This window comes from Ambystoma mexicanum, chromosome 10 (assembly GCF_040938575.1).
Source record: "Ambystoma mexicanum isolate Mex_15411 chromosome 10, UKY_AmexF1_1, whole genome shotgun sequence".
Classification (NCBI taxonomy): domain Eukaryota; kingdom Metazoa; phylum Chordata; class Amphibia; order Caudata; family Ambystomatidae; genus Ambystoma; species Ambystoma mexicanum.
The window spans coordinates 1,289,974,903-1,290,001,033 of NC_090932.1; the positions used below are offsets into that span (position 1 = coordinate 1,289,974,903).

At 47.0% G+C, this 26,131-nt stretch overlaps 1 protein-coding gene across 6 annotated transcripts in view; it reads left to right on the plus strand.

Annotated features, from left to right (window-relative positions):
• MTMR3 (myotubularin related protein 3) overlaps positions 1–26,131 on the plus strand; it is a 2,389,252-nt gene that overhangs the window by 750,326 nt on the left and 1,612,795 nt on the right. For 5 of the 6 annotated variants that reach the window (XM_069619294.1, XM_069619290.1, XM_069619289.1 and 2 more), the window contains one exon: positions 9,621–9,710. The exons of the other annotated variant lie outside the window; for it this stretch is intronic. In XM_069619294.1, coding sequence (XP_069475395.1) covers positions 9,621–9,710 — 90 coding nt within the window. The remainder of the gene's footprint in view (positions 1–9,620; positions 9,711–26,131) is intronic. 6 annotated transcript variants of the gene reach the window in all.

Consider the following 26,131-nt stretch of genomic DNA (forward strand, 5'->3'; position numbering starts at 1 on the left):
CAGTTAACAACCGTTAACCTGAAAATGACATGCCTAATGACTCCCAATCCTGTAATCAGGATCTGCAATCTCTTTTGGTTTTGTGCCCTATTAAATAGATCATAATGACAAGGTTGTTTTGAAAACCCTACCTTTATTTTTGGCAAAAGTTAAACTAAGACCTCTTTCTGCCAACATTTATCTGAACCCTTCCTATGATGCATTGACTTGACACTGAAATTGTACTTGGAGAAGGTATAATCCTACGTCCCGTCCCCTTTCCTCCATACTTGTGGGACATTCCGTCCTTCGGGACGGGACTGGAGCACTTTTGTCAAAAAGCATCAAAAAGTTAATTTTTGTCCTTTTATTTTTACGCGGGGTACCGCACTGGCTGTAAACCCGTCCTCCTGAGCTCCGCCCCGCGCATCGTCCTTCAGTCCTTTACTCCACACGGTCGGGGCTGGACCCACTAGCATCACTGGGAATTTTTATTCCCTTTGTCCTTCATACCTGCTCCGGTTCCTCGGTCATCTAGTCCTCCGTCTATGCCGGAGCGCCTAGGATTTGTATCCTGTTCTTCATGCGAACTTAGTTTCGCAAGGGAGAATCCTACTCTTTGTGGAGTGTCTAGGCCCGGAGCATCGCTGAGATTCGTGCTTCTACTGCGACTACCTCCTCGTCCGGGCACTCCAATGTCGTCTTCATCGGTGCGAGGAAGTGTTTCAGCGCGTTCCTCCTCCTCATTTCCAGCTTTTCATAAGAAACGCCCGGTAAGTTCTTTACTTTTCTGTGCGCCCCGGCCACGGGACTCCTTCCCGGGGTCTTCTAGGTATGGGAGGGGCTTGTGTCACTCTGTCACCAGGGGTTCCCCTGAGGTGCCCCAGGGGTTTTATAGGCATACCAGAGTGTTCTGAGGGTTCCCGCCGTGGACCTACCAGTACCAGACATCGTTCCGAGGTTCACCATTTGGGTGCTAAGGTTGCGTCCAGCTCATCTGCGGCTCTGGATATCAGGGTTCGCCATGAGGTCTTTTTCTGGAGCTTTCCACACTGATACCGGGGTTCACCCTGAGGTCTCTTTTTCTGGAGCTTTCCACACTGATACCGGGGTTCACCCTGAGATCTCCTCTTCTGGAGCTTTCTGTACTGAGTCACGGCTCGAGGCCTCTCTTGAGGGAGCTTTATGTAGCGGGTTAAAACATGAGGTACCTCTTGTTGAGGCTAAGGTCTGCACCGACATATCCGAGAGACCCTCTTTGAGGTTCTTGTCAGTGAGGTATATTCCTCAACCGTCCCACCCTCAGGGTCGTGGTGGTACTGGTTCTGTCGAGGGGGCAAAGAGGGCGGTCACGGACCATAATTCCTCTACTACCGGCTCTGCCAAGGTTCCTGCATTGAAGGCTAAGTTTGGGGCTGGCTCTAAGATGTCCAGTAAAAATCAGTCTACCCAATACCGGCTCTGCCGAGGATCCTTGTAAGGCTAAAGTGTTAACTAAGTCCCCTGACTCTCCTGAGGAGACAATTGACTCATCTCCACATGTGACGCAGTTCTCTTCCGGTGTGGACAAAATGGCCGCCCAACCGCTGTGGTCCATGGTGGCCATTTTGGATACCTCCCTTACACCTACTTTCACAACCTCAGGTGCTGGGAGTATTCCTTTTGGGCTCAGCAGCCTTTTCCACGCCACGTGGACAACAAAAACCCGTTCCGCCCTTCCTTCGACAGGTGTGTGCGGGCTCCACTGTCTGATACTGTCTCGCTCCCTCCTGCTTCCACTCTACTGCTCTATGTGGACCCGGCCGGTGCAACCATCCTTTCTGCATTCGGGCGGTATACCCCTTATGAGCGGCCACTTCCTCTTCCAACGCCCAAGCCCTCGGCTGAGGATGAGTTTTTTTGGGAAGTTTCAGATGCTTCTGTCCCTATGAGGACGTATTGTATGTCTATTTATAGGGCGCCCGAAAACCCTTGGGTAGCTGGGCGCACAGAATAACAGCTGTTACTCCTGTCTGTTTCACAATGCCCAAACCCAACCAGGCTGGCCTGTGCACTATCCTTGAACTTTCCCAGTTCAATCTATCTCTTCCCCATGAGATATTCAAGATGATCATGCCCTGCCAAATAAAGTCCTCTCTTCGGGAAGGGCGATTGGCTCAGTGGGATGGGCCTCCAGGATGCGTACATGAACATTCTGATTTGGACCCCCATGGGAAATACTTGCAGTTCTCCTTTTGGTCTCCGCTCAGAGACACACCGGACACTCCTCCGACGGCTCCGCAGCGGGTCTGCTAAAACCAGATCTTCCGAGGTTCCCTGTTTGGGGCTAAGGTTGAACCCAGTTCTGCTGTGGTTCTGGATACCAGGGTTCGCTCTGTGGCTTCTGCGTCTGGAGCTAACTGTACCAAGTCTTGGCTCGAGGCCCCTCTTCAGGTGGCTATATGGACTGGGGTTAAACCTGAGGTTCCCCTTCTTAGTGCTAAATCGGACACCAACAGAATTGAGGGCCCTCATCAAGGGGCCTGGCTGTAAGGTATATCCCTCAGCCTTCCCACACGCACGGCTGTGGTGATACCAGTTCTGTTGAGGGGGCATTAGAAGGTGGTCATTGCACCATAGGCCTTCTAGTACCGGTTCTGCCGAGGATCCTCCACTAGAGGCTAATTCTGGGACAGTCTCTTAACGTGTCGAGTAAACCCTCTAGGTCTGCCGTTACGGGCTCTGCTGAGGTTCCTTGTTTCAAGCCTAAGATGGCTCGCAAGGCACCAAACTCCCCTGAGGAGACTATTGCCTCGCCTGCTCCTGTGACGCAGTTCACCCCAGGGGTTGTCAAAATGGTGGCCCAACCTCTGCGGACCACAGCGGCCATTTTGAATACCTCCCTTACAGCAACAGGGTAGTTCGTGTTTGCATGGATAATCGGCGGCGATGTTTTACATCAACAAGCAGGGTGGCACCAAGGCTCCTCTCCTTGTAGATCTTGCCATTCAAATTTGGACTGGACCATCCAGCACATTTTTTGGCTCCATGCTGTACACATCCTGGGTCACCTCAAGGTGGCCGCAGATTCACTCATTCGGCATCTGTTACGAGTGGGAGATGAACAGCATTGTCCTCGCCAACATTTTTCATCAATTGGTCACTCCAGAGGTGGACCTCTTTGCAACGTCTTCAAACAAGAAACTGCCTATTTATGTGTCCAGGGACAGGTTTAGAGCGTCCTCCCTGGGAGACGCCCTTGAGATCCCGTGGGACTACATGTCAGCTTATACTTTCTCTTCATTGCCTCTTATCCATCGGTCACTCTGGAAACTCAGCACATCGAACTGCACTCTCCTGTTCAAGGCTCCTTGGTGGCCAGTCAATTCTGGTTTTTGGAGCGGCAGCATCTGTCGCTACCTCCTGATAAGATTGCTGCAGATGCCCTACCTGCTTCACCAGAGCATTCGCCAGATGTGGCACTTCCCCCCCACAATCGTTCAGCGTGGGGGCCTGGGTTCAGATCGTTAACACAGTTTGATCTGTCCAAGGACAATGTGCACTTTATCCAAGCGGCCAGGAAGCCCTCTACGAGAGCTTAGTACAGGAGCAAATTACTCCGGTTTTGCCATTTGGTGTTTAGCTAAACGGCTCAATCCCAGGCAAGCTTCGGTCGACACCGTTCTATCTTTTGAGTCTCATCTAACCGTTTCTGGCATCCGTGTTCTGTTATGCAGAACTTATCTGCTTTTGCGGTCTATCTGTCCATGGACAGCTGTTCCTTTTCATTGACTAATCCAGTCATCAAAGGCATTTTGCTGGTTTCTTCATCTCTTCCCGCCGGAGCGTTATGCTATAAACCATTTGAACCCATGGCCACTATCGATCTTAAGTACCTTTCTTGGAAGGTTGCCTTCTGATCGCAATAACATTGGCAAGGCGAGTAAGTGAGCTTCAAGCTCTTTCAGTGAAGCATCCGCTCCTCACTTTCCACGGGGATGAGGTTGTGCTTCGCTCTCATCCTTTCTTCCTGACTAAGGTGGTTGCTGATTTTCATTAAACCCGTCTGTCTCCTTTGTCACATTTGGAGACCTGAAGGGGAAACCAGCTTCCAAAGCAACTATTGCCTGCTGGATTGCCTCATGTTTTCAGTAGCCTAAAGCATTCAAGGCCTTCATCCACGAAGTGTATCCATGCACATCTAGTCTATGGCGAAGCGACTGCTGTTGCCGTCCTTGGGAGTCCATCGCCACGGCAGCTTTGTGGGCCTCCCCATCGGCTTTACCTGAGCTCGAAGGCTGATGCCCAATTTGGCCAGGCTGTTCTTTAGAACTTATTCCTGTACAGGGTTTTATTTCCATCCACCCGTACTACCTATGGTGTGTGCTTGGGAATCTCCCACAAGTATGGAGGAAAGGGGACGGGACATAGGAGTATAACAAAGTTACTCACTGTAGTGACTACCTTACTCCTAGTCCATAGACTCCTTTCCTCCATGCGCCCGCCTGCCGTCCCCTCTAATAAGTATCCTCTATTATTGCTTAAATGGTCTCGGACCTGGCGATAGAAAAGGACTGAAGGGCGATGCGCGGGGCAGAGCTCAGGAGGGCGGGATTACGGCCACGTGCAGTACCCCACGTACAAATAAAAGGACACAAATAAAAATGTTGATGCTTTTTGACAAAAGTGGTCCGGTCCTGTCACGAAGGACGGAATGTCCCACAAGTATGGAGGAAAGGGGACTATGGACTAGGAGTAAGGTAGTCAATACGGTGAGTATCTTTGGTAAAATCCTTTAGGACTTGCGAGAGACTCTTTACTTATGAAATGCATCAACCAGTGACTCTGGCCTCTAATTCCTCTTATTGTGCACTGGGTGGTTTCATGTGTCCTGGAATCTTCCAATGCAAAAAGATGTTGACACCTCCAATGGTCTCCACAAACTGCCGATCTGCTATAGTAAAGCATCCAAGTCTTTCAGAGGCATTGCTATCCAGTGTGTGATGTCACCTATTTTTCGATTTCATAATTCTGCAAATACTGTTCAATGGATGTCAACGCAGGGTGATGCTCATTTCAGTCAATTCATGCTTTATAACCTGTTTGGTTCCGTATACTTGGAGTATGCAGGAAAGGAGGGGGGGACATGATGTAAGAGTATATATAGAAGTTACTCAATGTAATAACTACTGTGTTCTTAATCGTTAGTCCATTTCCTCTATATTCCTTACACTTTCACAACTAATTTTATTCGTCTATGTTTTGACGTAAGCTGATTGAAAAGGACGGGTGGCCGGATACAGGATTGGTGCATGGAGTAACATGAGTAGCATGGTTTTAAAATCAATTGTTTTGCAGGTATTGCACTGGCTTGGAAATTGTATTATGAACTAACGGTACAGTAACCACTATAGGAAATAACTGACAATGCCATACACCTAGTCCACTGAGATGAGACTCAAGATGCCAAGATGGTGGTCTAAGCCTCTCGATTCACTTTTTACTACTACAGAGCCAACTAGCTTTCTTCACCAGTAGATCTACTCATTATCAGCCTTTTCCTAGGGTAAGGCAGGTTGCATTTACACGTTAGCCTGTTCTTCCTCTGATCTCTCAACTTAATGAGCCCAGCAGTTGGCGGACTCCCTTCATCCACTTCTTCCTCCTCGAAAGCAGAAAGGGCAAATGACACAATGTATCTGGTGGCCCCTCTTTTCCCAGTGTATTGGCGCAGCCTTTTCCTCTGTCTGGGGTCAGAAATTTGAGAATGACGCAAAGGTATAGTTTTCTCACAAGTTGCCAATTTTTTAAATAAAAAAATAGGTGGACAAATGCCCATCTTTCCCTAACCGAACAAGAATGTCACTGCCTCACAGACTAAGGCTAAAGAAAAATGACAGTGTCCAAAAAGCATCTGACCCTCACACTAATAGATAAAACAAAATTATACAAGATTTGTTTGGTTGTCTTAAACTCCACAAAATAGCATAACCATTCAAACTCAAAAGCTTTAAGCGGTACTTCGTGCAACCAGGGTTGGATTCCCTTCCCTTGGACGAATTCCGGATTACCTTGAGCAAAGTTCAGGTTCAAGAAAGTTCCATTCAGCGTAGCATGCAAAGTCTTTTCCATTCAATATATCCTTTCACTTGTCAAAGTGCTTATCTTTCTTCCAAATGCTTGTTTATAAATTAAAGCAACTGCCAATTTTCCGCAATCTCCTGTTTGGCAAAAGTATTTTCCTCAAAACACAATGCGGGTTACAATTATCTCCCAATTGATATCCATTACTAGGAGAGTTGTACCCTGTTTACCCTTGCGTCACTTTTCTACGGATTGGGCAATGCGGGTTTCAATTGTCCCCTAATTGGTATACCTTTTTTAGGGGAGTTGCGCCCAGTTTGCATCTATTCATTCATTCGGTAGTCAAAATTATTACTTTCACCTAGCGGTCTCCTTCGGAGCACCCCTGGGTCAACTGCTTCAGGCCAACTCACTAGTATGCCTTAGCATCTTCTTCTGACTCGCTGGGGATGCTGCGGATCTCTTCGGGCCCTTCTCTGCTTCTACCAGCTCGGTTTGACTGCCGTGCTTTGCGCAGTCCTTCCGAGGAGTTCTGACAGCTCTGTATAATCTCTGATGTGACTTCAGTACTGGAGCAATTCATGGCGTGTTGGGAGCTCGTCTCCCACACAGGGTGGCTTGCTTCAGACCTGCCTTCCGCTGCGCAGTTTCTGCATGGCCACAGTGCCCCAGTATTTACAGTATCTCCCCTACAGCGTCCTGCTGAAGCCACAACTACACCATCAGCTTTTCCTGCTTCTGCACCTGAAGCCCATTTATATTTTTAAAGGGGCTTTCTACCAAAACAACTAGAACGCTCATAATACTTTATCAACTGAGTCCCTTTCCTCAACCCAGCACTGCAGGCATTATGGGACTTGAAGTCAATAATGTTTTTGTTTTATGATCAGTTAACTTAAGCTGATTTGTTAACTAAGAGTGTTCACATTTATGGGAGTTTTTTTTAAAGGAGTTGGTGGTTTACCCTTGGGTTTTAGACATCGATATAAGGCAAAATCATAACAAAGAAGTTGTGAGATTAACTTTCTGAACCCCCAAGGTACCACGTTCATGCTGATTAGGAGTTCATGTTCTGCACTTTGGGTAGCTCTGGGAGAGGGAACCTTGCATTGACTGCATGCCATTAGATATTTAGGTATAGAAGAGGATAAATACTGCGTCTCTCCTAACGGAGTCACCACTTCTCCCTGACAGCCATCTCCTCCCATGTGATCCTCCCTCATGCTAACACCCCCAGGGTTAGGATCAGTTAGCGGCTGCCTTCCCCTGGACACATGGGAGGAGACTTTAGGCTGGGGGTTGGTGATATGACTGCAGGATTCATCACATATTCCAGTTTCTGTTGCATTCCCAACCTCTTCCCAGTCAGGTTGGCTCTGCCCCCTTCTTCCTCCAATCCTACTGATAGAACGATCTGCCATGGAACCCTCTCCAAGTTGTTGTCCATACTTTATGTATCCTGGCCGCCATTATGCCGAGCTCTGTGAGTCGCTTGTGCAACTTACGTGTAACGAGCCGGCGGGAAAATGACCACTCTTGACACAGGTTAAGAAGAACTGGGTTTAACTTTATCAAGTTTAAAATTCAGGAAGGAACAGTCTTTCTAATAAGTGGTGCCAGATACTGTTGTCTTCTGCAGCCAGCATACTCTGGTTTCTTCCTGAGAGACGTTCAGCCTCTGCGAACAATAGACCCTCTTGCCAGCTGGCCTTCGTGACAGAAAGCCCCCTCCCAGGGCTTAGTCCTCCTGTCAATCAGGGCGTGAGACCTTAATCACGTCCACCAGAACTGAAGACAGTTTTACTACTTGTAGTGAGGAGCAACAGTCTGTCGACTTAGTCTTATACCCCTTTCGTTGAGGTTTAGCAGGGACTTCCACTCTCATTCTTCATGTCCCAATTCACACGTTCCAGTATATTTCCTGGACTGAAATTGCCACTCTATATTCTTCAATCGTCCTGGCATGCACGTACTCTCCCCTTTCTCACCTCGATCTCTCTCACTGGCATACCTCTCGGAGCAGAGGGGCTCTGGTGCTCTCTCCCAGCTTGACCCCTCGCGACAGCGGTGTAATAGAGAGCTGCATCGGCCCTCCGTGCTCCCAGGATCCTTCCGCAGCTTTGGGCTCTGAACAGCTGAGAGCCCAGCTGACGCTTGGCAGGCTGCGGCTCTCCCTGTCCCTCACTGAAGCCGCGGCGCATCAGCTGTGTACAGAGCCTCTGGCGGTCCCGCAGAACAGGCTCCTCCCCCACAACGGTGGGGGCCGGTGCAGGGAGCGAGTTCTTCGCAGCTCCCTTAGAGGCGAACTGACCGTTGATCGGGATAAAGTAGCGCTGTGCCAGCACGGAAGGGGTTCACCTCCGTATGTTCGCTCTTCTGGGATCTGCAGCCTCTCAACTTGGGGAAAAAGTCTTGTAACCCTCGTGGTTCATTTAACTTTGGTAAAACTCTCAAAACGTTGCTCAACGGGAGCACTGTAGCTTGTCTTTGTTACTCTCTTCTTCTAGTAAGCCCACCCATACACGGCCTCTTCTTCCTGGGAAACCGCTTCTTCCTCCTCTTCCAACAGCTGCTCCGAAAACCGAACAAATCATAAAAACAAACAAGAGAGAGGAATTCCAGTATTAGAGTAAAGCACCTCTTAAGGCATTTTCTTTTCCTTCATTGGGCCAATGACATGACCTTCTTACAGAATCCACCCCCCCTCCTCCTGACACATGGTGACAACATAATTTCATTCAGCCTTCATGCCTTACTGAACAGTTGTCCAATTGGCTCTGCATAGTGCTCTGATCTGGCTCTTCTTCTCCCACTTTGTCACAGTACGCTAAGGGGGTTTTGTGTGTGTCGGTATTATCCTATTCGCTGCAGCTCCAGGGGGACATGATGCAGGGTTTCTCAAGCTGGAGTCTACGCCGACTTGCCCATTTTGTGTGGCATGGTCTCCTCAGGCAGTTTTGCAGAGATCAGGGTTGGCGCTGGCCCCATTCTGCCCCACGGGGGAATAACCGCCACACTCTGCACTGCGGCCCCAGCGCCCCTTGTAGTGTTCTCCCATTTGGGCCTGCGAACGGGTCTCGGTGCGGGAACTCACTCCCAGGCTGTCGCCACCAACTCGCATCCACCAATGGATGATAGCTCAGGAGCAATGTGTTTGTCTTGTTAGCAAGACAAAGCAGAGCAACACAGGATTGAATTTTCGTCCCACGCTTAGAGACTGGTCTATGGTATTAAGCGCATAAGAAAAGATGAATTATTTACCAGAGACATAGGCGATGCAAGGAATTAATACACGGTGGTGGTGGTATGTACTTCTGGTTAAGGAATTTAAAATACTGGAATTCAGTTCAGGAACTGAAGGGGAGTTTGACCACAATGTGCCTAAAGCAAAGAGCATGACCTCCCATTCAACTGTTTCTTACCTGTGCCGGTGGATCACCCATGTATGTTCTGCACTTCTGCCATGACCTAAAGTAGTTAACTTAAGGAGATCTTGGATGACTTTGGTCAATGTTCGTTGGTGGACAGGGGTGGGGGAAGTAAAACAATGTTTCCAGTAATTACTTATTTATTTTCAGGATGAAGATAGTCAGCATAGCCTGGAATGCATCCAAGCCAATCAGATCTTCCCCAGGAAACAGCTGATACGAGATGAGGAGGACCTGCAGGTAACTAATTTTGTGAGACTGACGCTGCATGTTAGTAGGTTTTGCCATCTGATGATTATAGTGTTTTGTGTTTTTGCTTCACATAGGTTTTACTTTTTATAATGAACAGATGTCGCCAAGCACCAACCTGGTCTCGCTCTCAGATGGGCATCAATATAAATTATAGTTGTGCATGCGAAGTTAAAGAATGCAAAACAACTGCATTTTCCAGAAGCATGTGGTCAAAATAGCTTAGAACTATATATTAAAAGGCAGCTAATTAGCAGGTACAACTGTTGTATACCTTCATTTATATAGTTATGTCAATAAGCCTGGGTAATGTGATTAACCTCCTATAAATTTTGACCTGATCACATCATGTGATGTCCAATATCCCTTGTCCACTGTGACATTACAGAAAATGGTAAAAACTGTGCTGTCATAAATTCAAACGAAGAGCCATCACTGAAATAAAAGACTAAAGCAGCAAAAAGCCGTTTTCATAATCAACAGAATATTGAAGTGCAGCTACACCAGAATACAGACATGATGTAACGGCAGTCTTGTGCCAGATAGTCTTGGTATTCTGCCCAGGATTTTAAGAGGGCAGGGGGTTATTCACTTTTGGTAAGGCCCAATGGCTTGCCATAAAAGTACAAGACGCGGTTTCCTACATAGGTGTTTAAAGCAGATCAGTTAGCTCGTACCAACATCTACACCATCACCTGGCCAGCCATTGGCTTTTAATGCCGCAGTATAACCATTGTATACTCTGGTAAAGCAAACTTTGGCCACGCCCTGTCTCAAATACCCAGGTTTTCTGCAATCACACACTAAATGACAAGCATATCCCTCCACATTGTTTAAGTTCATGTACCTTCAAGAGAACTAAAGTAGTTTGACAACCTGAGTTTAATAATACATCCTTCATCGTATTGACAGGCCACCAGTTATGATAAATAACTACTCTATATAATAATATAATATGATATTCTGATATTCTGATAGATTAAGCAGCACTTATAGTTCCCACCACAAAATGGCACCAGGTTCCAGTACTTTGGTTTGGTAACAGGAGCAAGTTTACGATGAGGAATATCCGAGTCACCTGTCACATACAGCCTTAAGAAACAAACAAATCTGATAGATGCTTCCTTGGTTTTATTATCAAATATTTAATGTTTGTTGTCAGGTTTTTGAGACTGTACGATAATTCGACTAAGTGGGTGTTCTGGCTGGTACCTCAATCTTCTGTGTGCTCCCTCCACCCTAATACTAGATGAACTGCACAATGGACACCCTAATGTTATAGTGTATCAGTGTGATAGTGTCGTCTTAGAAAAAACTCAAGTCAATCGGGAATACAGGTGCGAGAAGGGTCAGCCCTGGCATATGGGCTGTACAAATAAATCAAATAAAGGGAGTTCCCATAATAGGGAACTCCCATCCCCTGCACACTCATAGGCCAGAAGCCAAACAATTCCTTCTATACAATCAACTGTTATTTCATGTAACATACATATATGTGAAAAGCGTCTCAGTAGGTGTAAAATACAATATAGTTCAATAGTGTTTATTGTACAAAAAGATTTTTATTTAAAAAAGACCCAACACATCTCGAGAGTTCATCTCTTCATCAAGGGTGTGATTCATTCAAAATTCAAAAAAGAATCCAAACGAAACTCATTAGAAAATATCTATGCGTTTCGTTTGGATTATTTTTGGATTATTGTTAGAATTTTGAATGAATCTTCTTCCTGATGGAAGAGATGAACTCTCGAAACAAGTTTTGGTCTTTTTTTGGGGGGAACTCACTTTATTAGACTCCCTCCATCCTAAACCAGGTTTCTCTGTCACCCAAGGTCAGTGTGAAGACTAAAGGAAGGTAACCCCTACTTTCTAAGGAGACCACTCTACCATAGGGTAGCCCCTCGGTCTTCCTAGAGGTACCCTACTCTAGGGTTGCCAACAATGATGAAAATGATGGGCTTCATTAAGTTCTAGATGGTGCCCTTTTCTCCAAATGCTCTCTCGTTCTCTTAATCCCTTTCACTCCTTTTCCTCCTTACTTTGTAAGAAACCTGAAGGGGTGTCTCGCGCAAGTCCCCAAGGATCTGTCATCCAGGTAGCCAGGACACGGCCCTCGCTTTTTGATACAGTTCCTGGGGGTGGACTAGTGCGGGAGGATCACCTGGATGAGGGGTCCTCAGGGAGTGGAGGTGGGTCACCGGAGGGTGAGACGCAGTATCCCCTTCTCAATACTCAACACCTTTTCTCCATCCTTCCCCAGTAGGATACCTAGGATTTCAACAGCACCCTCCCACCCCCCGCGACCCACCGCCTTTCGACACGAACACTTTCTCACAGACAGTTCACCGTGAGCGACAACAGACACTAACACCAGAGCCGTATACCTGACATGTCCCAACACCATGGCCAGGCTAGGTCAGGCAATTACGGATTATTAAACACACCTGACTTCCATCACACTTCCCCACACGGATAAAAGGCGGAGCACGAAAGCTCATTCTGGGCGAGGCAAACTGCACGAGGACACAGCAGTTCCAAAATGGCAGTCTAGTACAAGATGAAGGACAGCGAGACCAGAGAGTCGCAAGGAGGGATACACCTGTGACCTCTGAAGACATTATTTTCATGAGCCTTGGAAATTAAGAAACTGAAGACCAGGAACTATGGCTGATCAAACATGCACAGTGTGTCGGAAGTACCGGGGGCTCTCCTGCGTCGATAACCTAAGTGGGAAGGAGCGATTGCCGCTGTGGTACTGTCCTTGGCTCCTACAAATAAGCGTCATCAGAAAAGGCAGCACAGCCGCTGAGTCGGAGAGACTGATACCAGACCAGCTTGTGTTTTGAACCAAGGTTGCAAGCAGCAACATTGTACTTTATTTTATTTTTACAGTACAGAACAGTGTGTGAGGCGTTTGGAAAGAGCGACACAGCTATGATTTGAACTTTACAATTGATCTTTAGGAAGCTAAGAAAGGATATCCTACACCAAGAGGTTCCGCGCCACATGGGTGTTCATTTGAAGGTCTCTGTTAGGTATCCAACGTTGAGCTGAATGTGAGTAAAAAGAATGTTGAGATCGAAGTGGTCAAGCTAAACCCTGTGCACATTCAAAAATCTTTGATAGTTTAAAGTACATCACAATTGGTCTGAGCCCGGCTGAGGGAGACTAATTGATTGGAATTGAAAGGGATCTGAGCCCAGATGAGGGGGATCTAGAGTGACCACCCTAATTGAATACTGAAGAAAAGGAAAATACCGTTTGTGTGGTGTTTTGGTACCGCAGACCCTCTGCGTCAAGCGACTTGCGAGAAGTACACCACGGAGGAGGGCAGGAGCCCCAGCCTCTCGAGAGCCCAGGAGCGGCTCCAACAACATCACACGGACCAGCGGTGTACTGGATCGCCTCGACACCCAGAATACAGCAAGGGTGAGGTTTGCACAGCTGAATCCTACAGGTATGTACCCGAGCACACCAGCACCTAATGCAGCAGCCGCTGTTACGCTCACCTGGCTCCCACAGGGGCGTCAGTCGGACCCGGACAGCTGCGGTCTCCACCCACGTGATGCGTAGCGCAGCGATGACTGACTGGATCTGCCCTCCTAATCTTGTCTGCTTAACCCGTAGAAATATTCTCCTGCAAGTGGGGAGATGGATTTAGCCACTTGTGGATTCAAGTGATGGCACCCCCACAGTCCTCCCCAACTAATCACCTCCGAAATGCCCTCACAGCAATCTCACCTTACATTCTTGAAAGATGAGCTCTCCATCTTGCGTGGATTTGCAGGGGCGCGTCGAATCCAGTTACTTCACTGGTTTGAAGGCTCGGGAGAGTTCCGGAGAGTATTGACTCTGAGGTTCCTGGTGAGGACCAGTAAGTATTAAGTTCATAGAGTTCAATATGTCCGATGTTCACTCTTGTTCCCCCCCCTTCCTTTCTTGTCTTGCAGCTGGCTCGTGAAACGATGCTCTTGTGGCAGCTGGTGGCGCTCAGGTAAGAGTCTGTATTACCCGGCGCTGTCCGGTAAATGTTGCACGTGGAAAACGTGTTTTGTCTCTCTTTACAGATGCGGCACGTGAAAATATGGAGAGTCACAAAAGGATGCCTTTGGTGGTAAATCAGGTAAGTCTATGGTGGTAAGAATTATATTTGTTGGTTCCCTTGGCTCACCTTGTGGTTTTCTTTTGTCTCCTAGGTGCTGAAGTTCGGCGAAGAAATGATGGAGGCAGCGCCGACCCGAAGGATGCTGTGAAGACTGGTGAGTATGGCGCTGCAGCTGGAGGTGCGGCGCGTGCAGAAATTATGTTCTTTACAGGTCCGGAGACGAGATGGATCCAGAATCAGGTGTGGAATAGAAATAAGTTTGTTTTTTAACCTTGTCCCTTTCTTTCCTCTTTGTTTTAGGAGCTCCGGATTCGAGGCGGGCGTGGCAGAAGACTGGATGCAGGCTGCAGGCACGGTGAGCGTTACAGTGCTGGATGCAGAATAACGCAAAGCGTGTGTTGCTGGTCGGGCATGGTTTAAATAGCCTCAAAAGTAGTCCCAGGTAAGAAGTCCCTAGAACCACATCAGAGTAAAAAATAGTCCATGTAGAAAAATAGTCCCTTTCAGGCTTCATGTTGGATTGGAGGCATTTGCAGCATGGTCTGCCTGAGATAAGTAATGACTATGAGCCTGGCGCCTTAGGCGCCAGGACTGATTTCTACTATGAGCCTGGCGCCTAAGGCGCCAGGACTGAACCCAGATAGCCCCTAGCCGGGGGCTGATGAGGTTTTACTAAATGTCTAGATGCCTGCTCCCAGGGCTGATGGGCTTGGTCCGGATGCCTGGGGGTAGGCATCATGTCAGCCGCACGCCGTGCCTCCATTGAAATTGAAGCGCGCCGCATTGTATGAACGGCCGGACCCTGGCAGTTTCTTCTGCCTGACCCCGTAATGGCGGGGCGCATCGCGGCACCAGAGTGAGGCTCTGGCCGCGTGGCTTCGTTGCTGAGCAACTGAAGCTGTTTTTCTCCATTCTACATCCACCGGCAGGCAGAAACTCCGGCCACATGACGAAGGCCCATACAAAGGCCCCTGTTTGCCCCCTGCACACCCCAGTATAGCTGCAGCACACCACGGAGGAGGGCAGGAGCCCCAGCCTCTCCAGAGCCCAGGAGCGGCTCCAACAACATCACACGGACCAGCCATGCACTGGATCGCCTCGACACCCAGAATACAGCAAGGGTGAGGTTTGCACAGCTGAATCTTACAAGTATGCACCCGAGCACACCAGCACCTAATGCAGCAGCCGCATGCCGTGCCTCCATTGAAATTGAAGCACGCCGCATTGTATGAATCGCCTGACCCTGGCAGTTTCTTCCGCCTGACCCCGTAATGGCGGGCGCATCGCAGCACCAGAGTGAGGCTCTGGCCGCGTGGCTTCGTTGCTGAGCAACTGAAGCTGTTTTTTTCCGTTCTACATCGGCCGGCAGGCGGAAACGCCGGCCACACGACGAAGGCCCATACAAAGGCCCTTGTTTGCCCCCTGTTTGCACCATGGAGCGGCAAGGAGCAGATTAGGAGATCCCTGTAAGGCGCATCTGCCTTCTGCCTTCGAGCCCGCCAGCTCCACGTTCTATCTCCAATAAAGTAACTCTGATCACCAAGGTACTCCTACTCCCTCGGCGAACATTAGAACATTATTGTGTATGAACATTAAGACACTGTCTAAATACCCTTTGAACTTCTGCATACTATTTACTCAGTCTATTGCACGTGTGTCACACGCACCCCTAGACAAGACCTACCTGTTGGGTTGTATCTTATCCTGACCATTACTTCTGAATTAGAGGCGCACTATGCTCTCAAGCCGTCCTGCCACACTTGAAACAATTGTCGCACTATGCATTTAGTTTCTCTGGCATGTTTCTAATTCAGATGCATTTAGCCTGCTGTTTTGTCTTAAATTTAGATGCATTTAGCCTTGCTGTCCTGCTTCGAATTTAGATGCATTTAGCTTTGTTGCCCTACTTCGAATTTAGATGCATTTAGCCTTGTTGCCCTGTCTCAAATTTAGTTGCATTTAGCCTGGTTGCCCTGTTTCAAATTTGATAGCAACCCCAGTGTTTCTATTCACACTGTGGAACTTCCTCCTAGGCCCAGAGTATAAGTAAACATCAGTCTATCTGGCGCCAACTCAGCCTAGACTTATACCCACCTATACTCTCACCACTACTTAGAATGTGCCTACCTAATACTAGCATACTTGCCTTTGTCCTCATCCTCCTGGACACTGCCATTCAGTTTAAGATGGCACCGCAATTTACCCAACATGCCTCCTCCTAATATGCTTATCGACCAGACACCACCCTACCGAGACACAGTCAACCTTCAGTTACTACCTAGTCTCCCTCGCACTACCACAGATAGGAACCTAGGACTTATAGCTAGACTAGCTAAAATCTATGAGCCTCTTGCCCGCTCATTGCCCACCTCACAGAAGTCCATAGAGCAGTCGGTTCAACGAAACCCCAACACTAAAACTTCTAATCTACCCCACAACCTCACCTTTAGACCCTTGTACAACCACCCCAGTCAGTGCACTCCTACATTAACTCAAGATAAATGTCAGACAACCACCACCAAAAATACAACTACCTCCATAAACACAGGTAGCCCTAAAATCAAGGGTGCCTTGATCAATGCCAGATCCTCAGTAGTGCATGCCATAGAAATTGCAGACTTGATCCTCAAAGACGATCTGGACTTCCTCGCCATTACTGAGACTTGGTTACACCCTGCAGCAGGCCCCATGCTCATGCTAGCAGTCCCAGATAAATACTCTATCTTGAGGCAAGATCGCCCCAACTCCAGAGGGGGCGTCGCCATTATACACAAATATAGTCTATCCATGAGAATAGCATCTCCCGCTAATGTCCAATCCTGCGAAATTTTATCAGTCAAAGTCTCACTCACTAACACCCAATCCCTTACTATCCATCTGATCTACCGCCCGCCAGGTCCATCGGCACCTTCGATGAAGACCTTAACGCCATATTAGCTAGCAACCTTAAAAGTTCATCTCAAGTCCTCACCTTGGGGGACTTTAACATAGGATATAACGACCCAACAGACCTAACATCTAGCACCATAGTGACCACTCTGGCTGAACTAGGCTTTGTGCAAAGAAGCATGGTACCCGCCCACTCGAAAGGTAGAATACTTGATTGGGTAGCCGACCACAATTGCCTAGCGAACATCACCAATATCTCACCACTAATCTGGACGGACCATCACCTAGTTTCATTCTGGTTATCCACTGACCGATCCACATCACCGCCCATCACAACTGCCCCCCCCCCCCCTCCTTCACCAGAAACGAGAAGAACATTACACCAGAAAGACTCATCCCAAACTTACTTCCCAAACTTGATACACTTTCGGACAACTTGGATCCAGAGATCCTAGTTGAAGAATATAACAAGGCCATGGCTACAGCACTGGACCTCATCGACCCACTTAAACTCAGACCGAGTAAACCGAAAACGCACCTTAACAAATGGTACACACCATTCCGCAAAAACTTAAGGCAACAAAAGAGAAACAGCGAAGCTACCTGGAAAAAGGTTCCTTCAGCTGCAAACAAACTCAAACTATCCAAAATAACCGCACTCTATAAAAAAGAAATTTATATGGCTAAACGAACCTCCTTGGACTCTCGCATATTCTCAGCTAAATCCAACATGAAAGAATTCTTCTCTATTCTTAAAGAAGTCGAAACCCCTATACTACCCCCTGATACTTGCACCAAAGATAAAAATTGGTGCTCAGAAATACAAAATGCCCTGGCCAACAAGATCAAGACCCTTCAAAACAAAATCTCCAGTAAAAGAGCTGCCTTAAAAGACACGCTCCCATCGAAAAGTCTGTATAGGAGTATGACCACAGATTCCCCCCCCCCCCCGCTTCAAGTTCGCCAAAGTCAACACTCTTGAAGTAGAAAAAATCATCCTGTCTTTGAAACCCTCCAACTGCCAGGAAGACCTCTGTCCAACTCAGCTTATCAAAGATGCCGCCCGTGATCTGTCACCTTTCATCACTAAACTGATCAATGCCTCATTTACCACTGGCTGTATCCCCACTAATCTGAAACAATCCTGGGTACTGCCTTTACTAAAGAAAACCACCCTTGATCCATCCATACCTACAAATTACCGACCCATAACCACCGTTCCTTTCTTAGTAAAAATCCTAGACAAGGTTGCCTATGTACAGATACAGAAGCACCTAGAAGAACACCACCTCTTAGGATTCAGACAATCAGGGTTCCGCCCGCAACACAGGACCGAAACTGCCCTCATTGATTTGAAAGCTCAAACTGATACACTCAGGGATAAAGGGCAAGTTGCCCTACTCCTCCTCCTCGACCTATCTGCAGCCTTCGACTTGGTCGACCACTCTGTCCTATGCTCTCACCTCCACACAGCAGCACACTTCTCCTCCGAGGCCATCACATGGATTACCTTCTTTCTTAACGGAAGAATATGAGGGTCTTCTCTCCCACTGCAGCAGCAGACCCGATACCCATTACCTGCGGTGTCCCACAAGGCTCCTGTGTCTCCCCGACACTTTACAACATATTTACCAAGCCCCTCTTCGATGATTTGGATCATCTCGGTATCACCTACACAAACTACGCAGATGATACCCAGATCCTCCTTCCGCTTTCAGGAGATTATGAAAAGGATTTGGCCTTGCTAAATAGGGTGTACATCATCATCCAGGCATGGATGGCCAATCATGGACTATGCCTGAATGATGAGAAAACGGAACTTATTATTTTGGGTACTACGCCCAGCCTAAAGAAACTTAGCCCGGCCTACAACTCATTCATGATAGATGGGAACAATATTAAAGTTGAACATGAGGTCAAAACTCTGGGATTCTACCTGGATTCCAACCTCTCCTTCAAAAGACAACTGAGCTCCCTGGCATCATCATCGGCTTACACTTGCAAATTGATCCGCTCAGCCAAACCATTTCTCTCAGACACTAGCTGCGTTACACTCGCTAGAGCTCTTATACTTTCCCGCCTTGACTACTGTAACGCCCTATACCTTGGAACCTCCAAGGCTACTACCAACAAGTTACAAACCCTCCAAAATAATGCCCTGAGAGCAGCCTTAGGCATCCCCAGAAGAGAACATATCTCAGGATTCAGCCAACAGAACAACTGGCTATCGACCAGAAACAAAATACTCTTAAAAACGGCATCACTTACCCATAAATCTCTCAACAATGCAGCCCCGATTTACCTGACTAACAGATTCCATAGACAAGCCTCCTTGAGACCCCTTAGAACTGCGTACAAAGACTGCCTCACCGTCCCACACTTTAAAATTGCTACTATAGGAGGTAACAGCTTCCCGGTAAAAGCAGCCAAACTATGGAACTCCTTACCTCCCAACTTGAGAGTAGACATGCCCTACCTGCTCTTCCGCGCCAGGGTAACATCATGGTTGAAACTGAACCACCAAGATAGCTAAATGTTATGGCTTCCGTTATGCTATCCGCACACTGTGTAACCTTGTGTGCCCACCCTTGTAATTTTGTTGTTACTGCTTACATTGTCTACCCTCCCTATTATGCTTGTATATACTCCCTACTGCCATTGTGTACCTCTATACCTGTAACTAAGCTTTGCATATTCTTATAAACTGCTGCGCCCTGATACCCTTGGGTTTAACTGCGCATTATAAATAAACAAACAAGTAGAGAGACTTGGACACAGAAGGTCCTGAACTGTGTGAATGGATCTGTAACCTCGTGCCGCAGAAGCTTTGATCGAGTGAACTGACTTGTCCTGTAATGAAAACGTGGGCGAGGGAGGCCAACGGCCTGAAAATCCTGACATCATTTTGTGAACACCGTTCTTTTTATGAACATGACCTCACATTATTTGTATATTAATAGTAACGTTTGGCAATAGGTTTTTTAGTATAGGCCCTCTTAATTTGACAAGACGCCACTAGGACTGCATTATTATTATTTGATGGTCGTTTTAGATGGGTGTTCATCCCATCCCTTTGAAAGTTCAATAAATACCCTTTGAACTGTGGTCACTTGTGTCTATCTTACTGTTGATACCATGCCTTCCTCACTACTTCCTGTCTCGTCATCCTCCCTCCAACTTTCTCGCCTTCTCTGCTCACTTCCTAGTTTCGCTGATCTTATTCCTCCTCTCCTACCTTCTAATATCCACTTCTTCTATCTCCAGTCTTCCTCCCTGCACTCTTTCTCTCTCCTCGCAGCACTCTTCCTCTGTCGCTCTGACCTTCTCGCACTTCTCTCTGCTTGATTGATCACTTTCCTCCTCTAACCACTCTGCCTTCCAACCCTTTCCCTCTACAATTCCTACCTCTTTTCTCTCTGCCTTTCACTACCACTCTCTCGTTACAGTTCACCCTCGCACTCTACCTCGCTACTGTCTCCTTCACCCTCTATACTCTCCTTCTAACCTTTATCTACCTCGAACACCTCACGTTACTACTGCTCACATACATATCCTCTCAAAATTACAGCTTCACTCTCTCCACTAGGTACTACTCTTAACAATACCTCACCTGCTCTCTAATCCAACTCCAAATAGTATTCAGTACTCCGCTCCACATTCTGTCATCCTCCTCCTGGTCTCTGATTCCACCTGCGCACCTCCTGATTTCCTCTGAACACCCTTCACTTTTTCATTTTTTCAGGTCTTTGATACCAAGGATTTCTTTCCTCTGTCCCCTTTCACTCCAACCCCCCCTCCATTGATCCCTTGGTTCAGTTGACACTAGTTTTGCAGCACAAAATTGAATTTATTGCTTAAGTTTTGCCTGATTAAGAGGCCCCTGCAGAAATGCAGCAATAAATGCAATTGTGTGCTGCAAGACGTGAATTTCTTTATGCCGCCATTTATTTCATGCCGCAATATCCTGGAGGGTCATTGACTTGCCCCGGAGTCGGGTAATCGAAACCAGTGGTATAAGTGTACCAAAAAGGTAGTGGAACTGTGAGCTTGCCAGGGGATGGGGTTGGCGGGAGCATAGTGCAACATTTGACGAGGTGTTGAGGCCGGGGTGGATTGACAGCTAAATTGGTTGAAACAGGCAAAAGAAGTCTGTGCTCCCTGTATTGTTTTTTTTTTCCCTCAGTCGGTCAGTCAGTGGATCATTTATATATTGCCTATACTCTCTGATCGAAACGCCACTACAACTTATACCCAACATCTACCTGAACAGATGTTCCTTCAACAAGGGCCTGGAATTGGAAAAAGCTTGCCTAGTTGTGAACAGAATTTGTGAAACTGTTCACTTCTGGCCTGATAGCGTTTTTTAGGGTTGAATAGTCTGAGATCCTCCATAGACCAAAGGTTCCATCCTGGCATATACTGTGTAATGCCGTCCTTAAGGTAGACCAGAGCATCCCCATGCATGCATTTGAATAGGATGCAAAGATGTTTAAGTAAGCTGAATTCTCTACTTGACATGAAGCCACACCAGGTTCCTGTGTACAGCTTGGACATGGTCACTTTTCCTACATCCAGAAACAAATCCACCTGAAGTTTGCTAATAAGCTTCAATCAAGTTCCCCTCTGGCATGTATTATAATAATCCAATTGACTAGTCACTAAGACCCCTACCAAAACTTTGCACTTTCCTATATAGCTGCGTGATATGAAGGGCATTATCCATTGTGAATGGCATAGAACTTTAGAAACTATATTGTTTTAGCTTTTGACATGAGATGATAGTGTTGGCAGGACCTCCTCCATCCTTCACTGGTTAGGATGAAGCCAACTAGAATCCATCCAGGCTATGTCATTTAGGCTTCATAAATATGCAGTCGCATTTCAGTTTGGCTGCAACTGCTATAAAATGGTAAAGTGAAGAGGTATGTTTTAACTTTCAAAAATACAGTTCAGGAATGTTGAATATGGTTGCCAAAGTAGTGCATCTCCACTCACAAGCATTCCAGTTCACTTTGACCTTTGATTGTAACACAATGCTACAAAAACCCCTCTTAGCCCTGCCCCCTTTTGGTGCAAGGGTTTTTGAATGGTCTCTGGCTTTTCCTACGCTGCATTTCTTGCTTGGCATTCTGCTCCATTTTTCTTCGACAAGCAACGGAGCGTCACTCTGCTTGGAGGTTGTCACTTTTCTTCAGTGATCTGCTGGGCTTGCTGTGTATGGCAGTGAATGATGGTCCAGGTAGGTCAGTAATAAAGAAATGTGAACTCTGGCCTTAATGGAAGATGCATGGTATTGGGTGATGGAAAATGTTATTGGCCTTAGCAGTCAATTCACATGCAAGTGGTTTGGGGGCTGGAGCCCTCCAAACTCCCTCATCCCACTTCTGGGGTAGGACTGGCTCATGTCCGGGTAGACATCATAACCCTGGTCGGGAGGGATCCCTGTTCTACCCCCCTCCACCCCATCCCTCCTTAACAATCCCTGAAAAGATCAAGGTCCCGACCCTGTCGCAAGCTATGTCCCTGTTCGTGGTAAGTAAGTAGCTACATTTCAGTTTGTTCAAAAAACATGGCTATAGCTTGGTTTGAGTCACTGCAATCATTTTAAAACCTGCTTAGAATATGGGATTCATAACGAGTTGGGTGGTCGTTCTGTGAAATTAACCCCTAATTCATTTACTGTTACCGCCACTCAGTTCTGCAAATTTACACCGGAGTGTTAGTTCCCATTTTTGAAGTCCGTAGTTCTCTGTTGGTATTTTAGCAGATTTGCTGCTAGTGGTAATTCAACCATGGTATATTTACTGATTTTTTAGCCTTTAAGAGGAGGATTTATCGTCCGCATCTTGCTGGAGATAATGGGCAATAGGAAGGTTAAAACTCCGAATTAGATGGTGCAGTAAATGTGGCAGTAATTCTATTACTGCCCAAAAAAGTGGTGCTAACTGAATTACCACCACTTCATCACTGCACCGCCGAACTCTAAATGATGCCCTTTGTTTCCATGAAACATACTGCTTATCTGAATGTGATGCCATTTTATTTCCCAACATGTCTTATGTAATGAAAACCTACCATTATTTTCTCAACCTGCAACCTGCAACTATATAGAAATGTGCTTGATACAAAAAACACAATGCTTATTACAAAAGGCCCATACAGCAATAACAGAGAATTGACTATGCTGCATAACGTTCTAAATTGCAAAGAATTTGAACGGTAGGGGTGCAAACACTTGCAGCAACACGCCCAGACCTTGGGTCCTACTCAGACATGCAGTTTCTCTCCTCCAACAGCATACTTTTTTGAAAGTGGACCATGAACTGAGCTGCTGATGTAATTATTGTGCATTTAAACATCTTTAAAAAGAAAAATACACTAACTACATGACCATGAAAGAAAAACTAAAGGGCTGCACAGTTTGTCTGTGGATGTTAAGTAAATGACAAAACAGATTAGTAAACGCTGAACTAAACAAGCCAATACAAGTCAAAGGGATCCATAGTGGGGAGCGCACATAGTGTAGGGACAAGTCCCAAATGGTTCTTTTGCCTTCTTTTTCTTCTTGCACTTCTCCATGCTTTTTAATAAAGTTTAGATTGTCACAGATGGATTTGAGTCTCCAAAAGTTAGTTACTATTTTTTTAAGCACCTTAAGCAGTGTAGATTGTTTAATTCTGATATCAGCAGACTGTTCAACATTGTGTGCCAGAAGTGGGCGGGAGTGGGTAGGTCATGGGCCATTGGTCTCTTGTCCTTCTGTGGGCGTCCTACTTCCCTAGCACAAACTTCCCTATTCCCCAGGATAGGTAGTAGCTGAACACCTCTTATATAGTGCTAGCTGATAGTGGGGGCCTAAATGAAGCAGCCCGCTCTATCTGGCTTCCTCCAGGGATTTCCTAAAGACCTAGTCTGACACTCCCCAAAGTGGTCAATATGACTTGATGGGAAAAGGGCCAATATTGGGTACTCTGGTTCAGTCTCACTCTCAGCCGTTCCCCATCACTCCTCTCCCTGATCTTACTACTCCTTCCATTCAACTCACTCCACTGCCAGTCGTCTACCCACTCTCTATTCTGTCCCTCCGATGTTCACACTCCCACACTCACACCCACTTCTATCCTCTGTTCTCACCCCCTTCTCTACTTGGAGATATGGCTCCCTGCTCCTCCCTCCCAGGAATATGGATCCCTGCTCCTCCTACCGGGTATATAGATCCTTGCTCGTCCTACCGGGGATATGGTTTCCTGCTCGCTCATCCCAGGGATATGGATGCCTTCTCACCTCTCTGCCTATCTCTTGCAACTATCTTCACCCCGCCCCCTTCTGTGTTACTCTTCCCTCACCACTACTCCTGCTATGGCCTTGCCCACTCTCCCACAATACACTGTCACTTTTACCCATTCTCTTATCCCCCCACAAGCTTCCTTCTCTCTCGCTCTCTAGCCTTCTTTCTCTCTCACTCGCCTTTCGCACCCTCATCACACTTCCACTATATACAACTGGTACCACTCTCTCCCAAACAATATCTCACCTATGCTCTGTTCCAAATCTGCCACCAACTCTTCAGCACTCCATTCCACTGTCTGTCCTCCGCCTGATCTCTGTCCACAGCCACACTTCCTGACCTCACTCATACATCTCTCTCTCTCTCTCTCGCTCTCTCTCTCTCTCTCTCTCTCTCTCTCTCTCGCTCTCTCGCTCTCTCGCTCTCTCTCGCTCTCTCGCTCTCTCGCTCTCTCTCGCTCTCTCTCGCTCTCTCTCGCTCTCTCTCGCTCTCTCTCGCTCTCTCTCGCTCTCTCTCGCTCTCTCTCGCTCTCTCTCGCTCTCTCTCGCTCTCTTTTAGGTCTGCTTGGGGTTGGTAGGTGGGGGTGTGGTGTCTTATCTCTGACAAGAGGAGTTCAAGTCCAATCCCTGTCTGTTCTTAAGTTAGCTCCTGAGGCTATGGTCCAGGTTTTCTTGCTGGCACCCAGGTGTGCACTATGTGGCTTGTAGTCCTGAATCAGGAAATCTCTAATACTGGCCGTAAAGAGTACTCATAGGCATCACATGGCAGAGTGGTGCCATTAATGGCATTCATGGCACATGTGGGGGTGGGGGGTTTCAGGGACTGAGGCCCCCCCAAATCCTATTCCCTGAATCTGGGACAGAGCTGGCTCTGGCTCTTCTCCTACGTAGCCTCCTGCCTTGCGTTGGGAGGGATCCGTCTGCCCACACCCCTCCTCCCTGGCAGGGTCATGGTCCTGACACTGTCACACTGGTAAGGTTTTTTTTACAAGTTTGTAAGGGAGAGGGTTGGAAGAACGAGTATGAATACAAAGTGCCCAAGGCTACCTACATGCCATGTGTTTGCCTTACTGACACACATCATCCTTTTTAGGAAAATCCAAGACCCTTGATGAAAACAAACTGAAATTAGCTGTAAGCTTTGAGAAAACATTCCAACCAGCAGTACAATGGAGCAGGCCTGAGACTGATTTGACCCTGCAAGACAGTCATTGTAAAGGCCAAAGAATGTCACTACACCGAAAGAACGCACTAGAACAGCAACTCAACCAGAGAAAAACCATGTTGGCAATCGAGGAAATGAGAGACCCTACATCAGGCAACAAATATGCCACACCTTCCCAAGAATTGTGAAATGAGAACACTAATCACTCCAAAAGTAAAGTTCAGAACATCCAGCAAGTCTCACAAGCAGTACAAACTGGCAGAATTGATGTAAACCTTCCCATGACAAACCACTCACAACCCCAACATTCAACCAGTTCAACCCAACTGCAGACTTCAGCGAACTGGCAAAAGAAAGTAACAAAGCAGGTAACTCAGTGAATCCCTGCTTCCTGCCCCCTGGCAAATTAAAGAGATTCTCGTCAAAGCCTGCCCTTTATTTCTGCAAATTGATGAACTCTCATACTACCCAGCTGAAATTCACAAAAGCTAGGTATACAATCAAATCCTGAAACACAGAGACCACTAACATCCTACATCACGAACAAGTAGGTTTCAGACGAATCAGAAGACCAGAATCTGCCTATCTAAAACATCTAAGCGACTTTTGACAGTCAACCACAGATACCTAATCAAGAGATTGAAAGAACCTGGACTACACAACACTAAAGTTGATGAAATCTTTCCTCTCTATAATCAACCTCCACCCTCCTTTCAGCTCCCAAATCACAAACAGGGGGATGGCGAGGTGCGCTCTTCAGTTCCCAATCAAATTTGACGTGGTAAAAAAATAACTGATTTGGGAAAGACTTGTGCACTAGGATGGGTGTTGGTTCCTAGTCACCTGATTGGTAACATGTGAAAACTACAGCTACCAGAAACCCTAGAGACTATAAGAGCTACTAATTGGAATCGCCTGCATATCAGCACAGCTTCCCTGATAGTTTGTGACAGGAAAGCGCTAGGA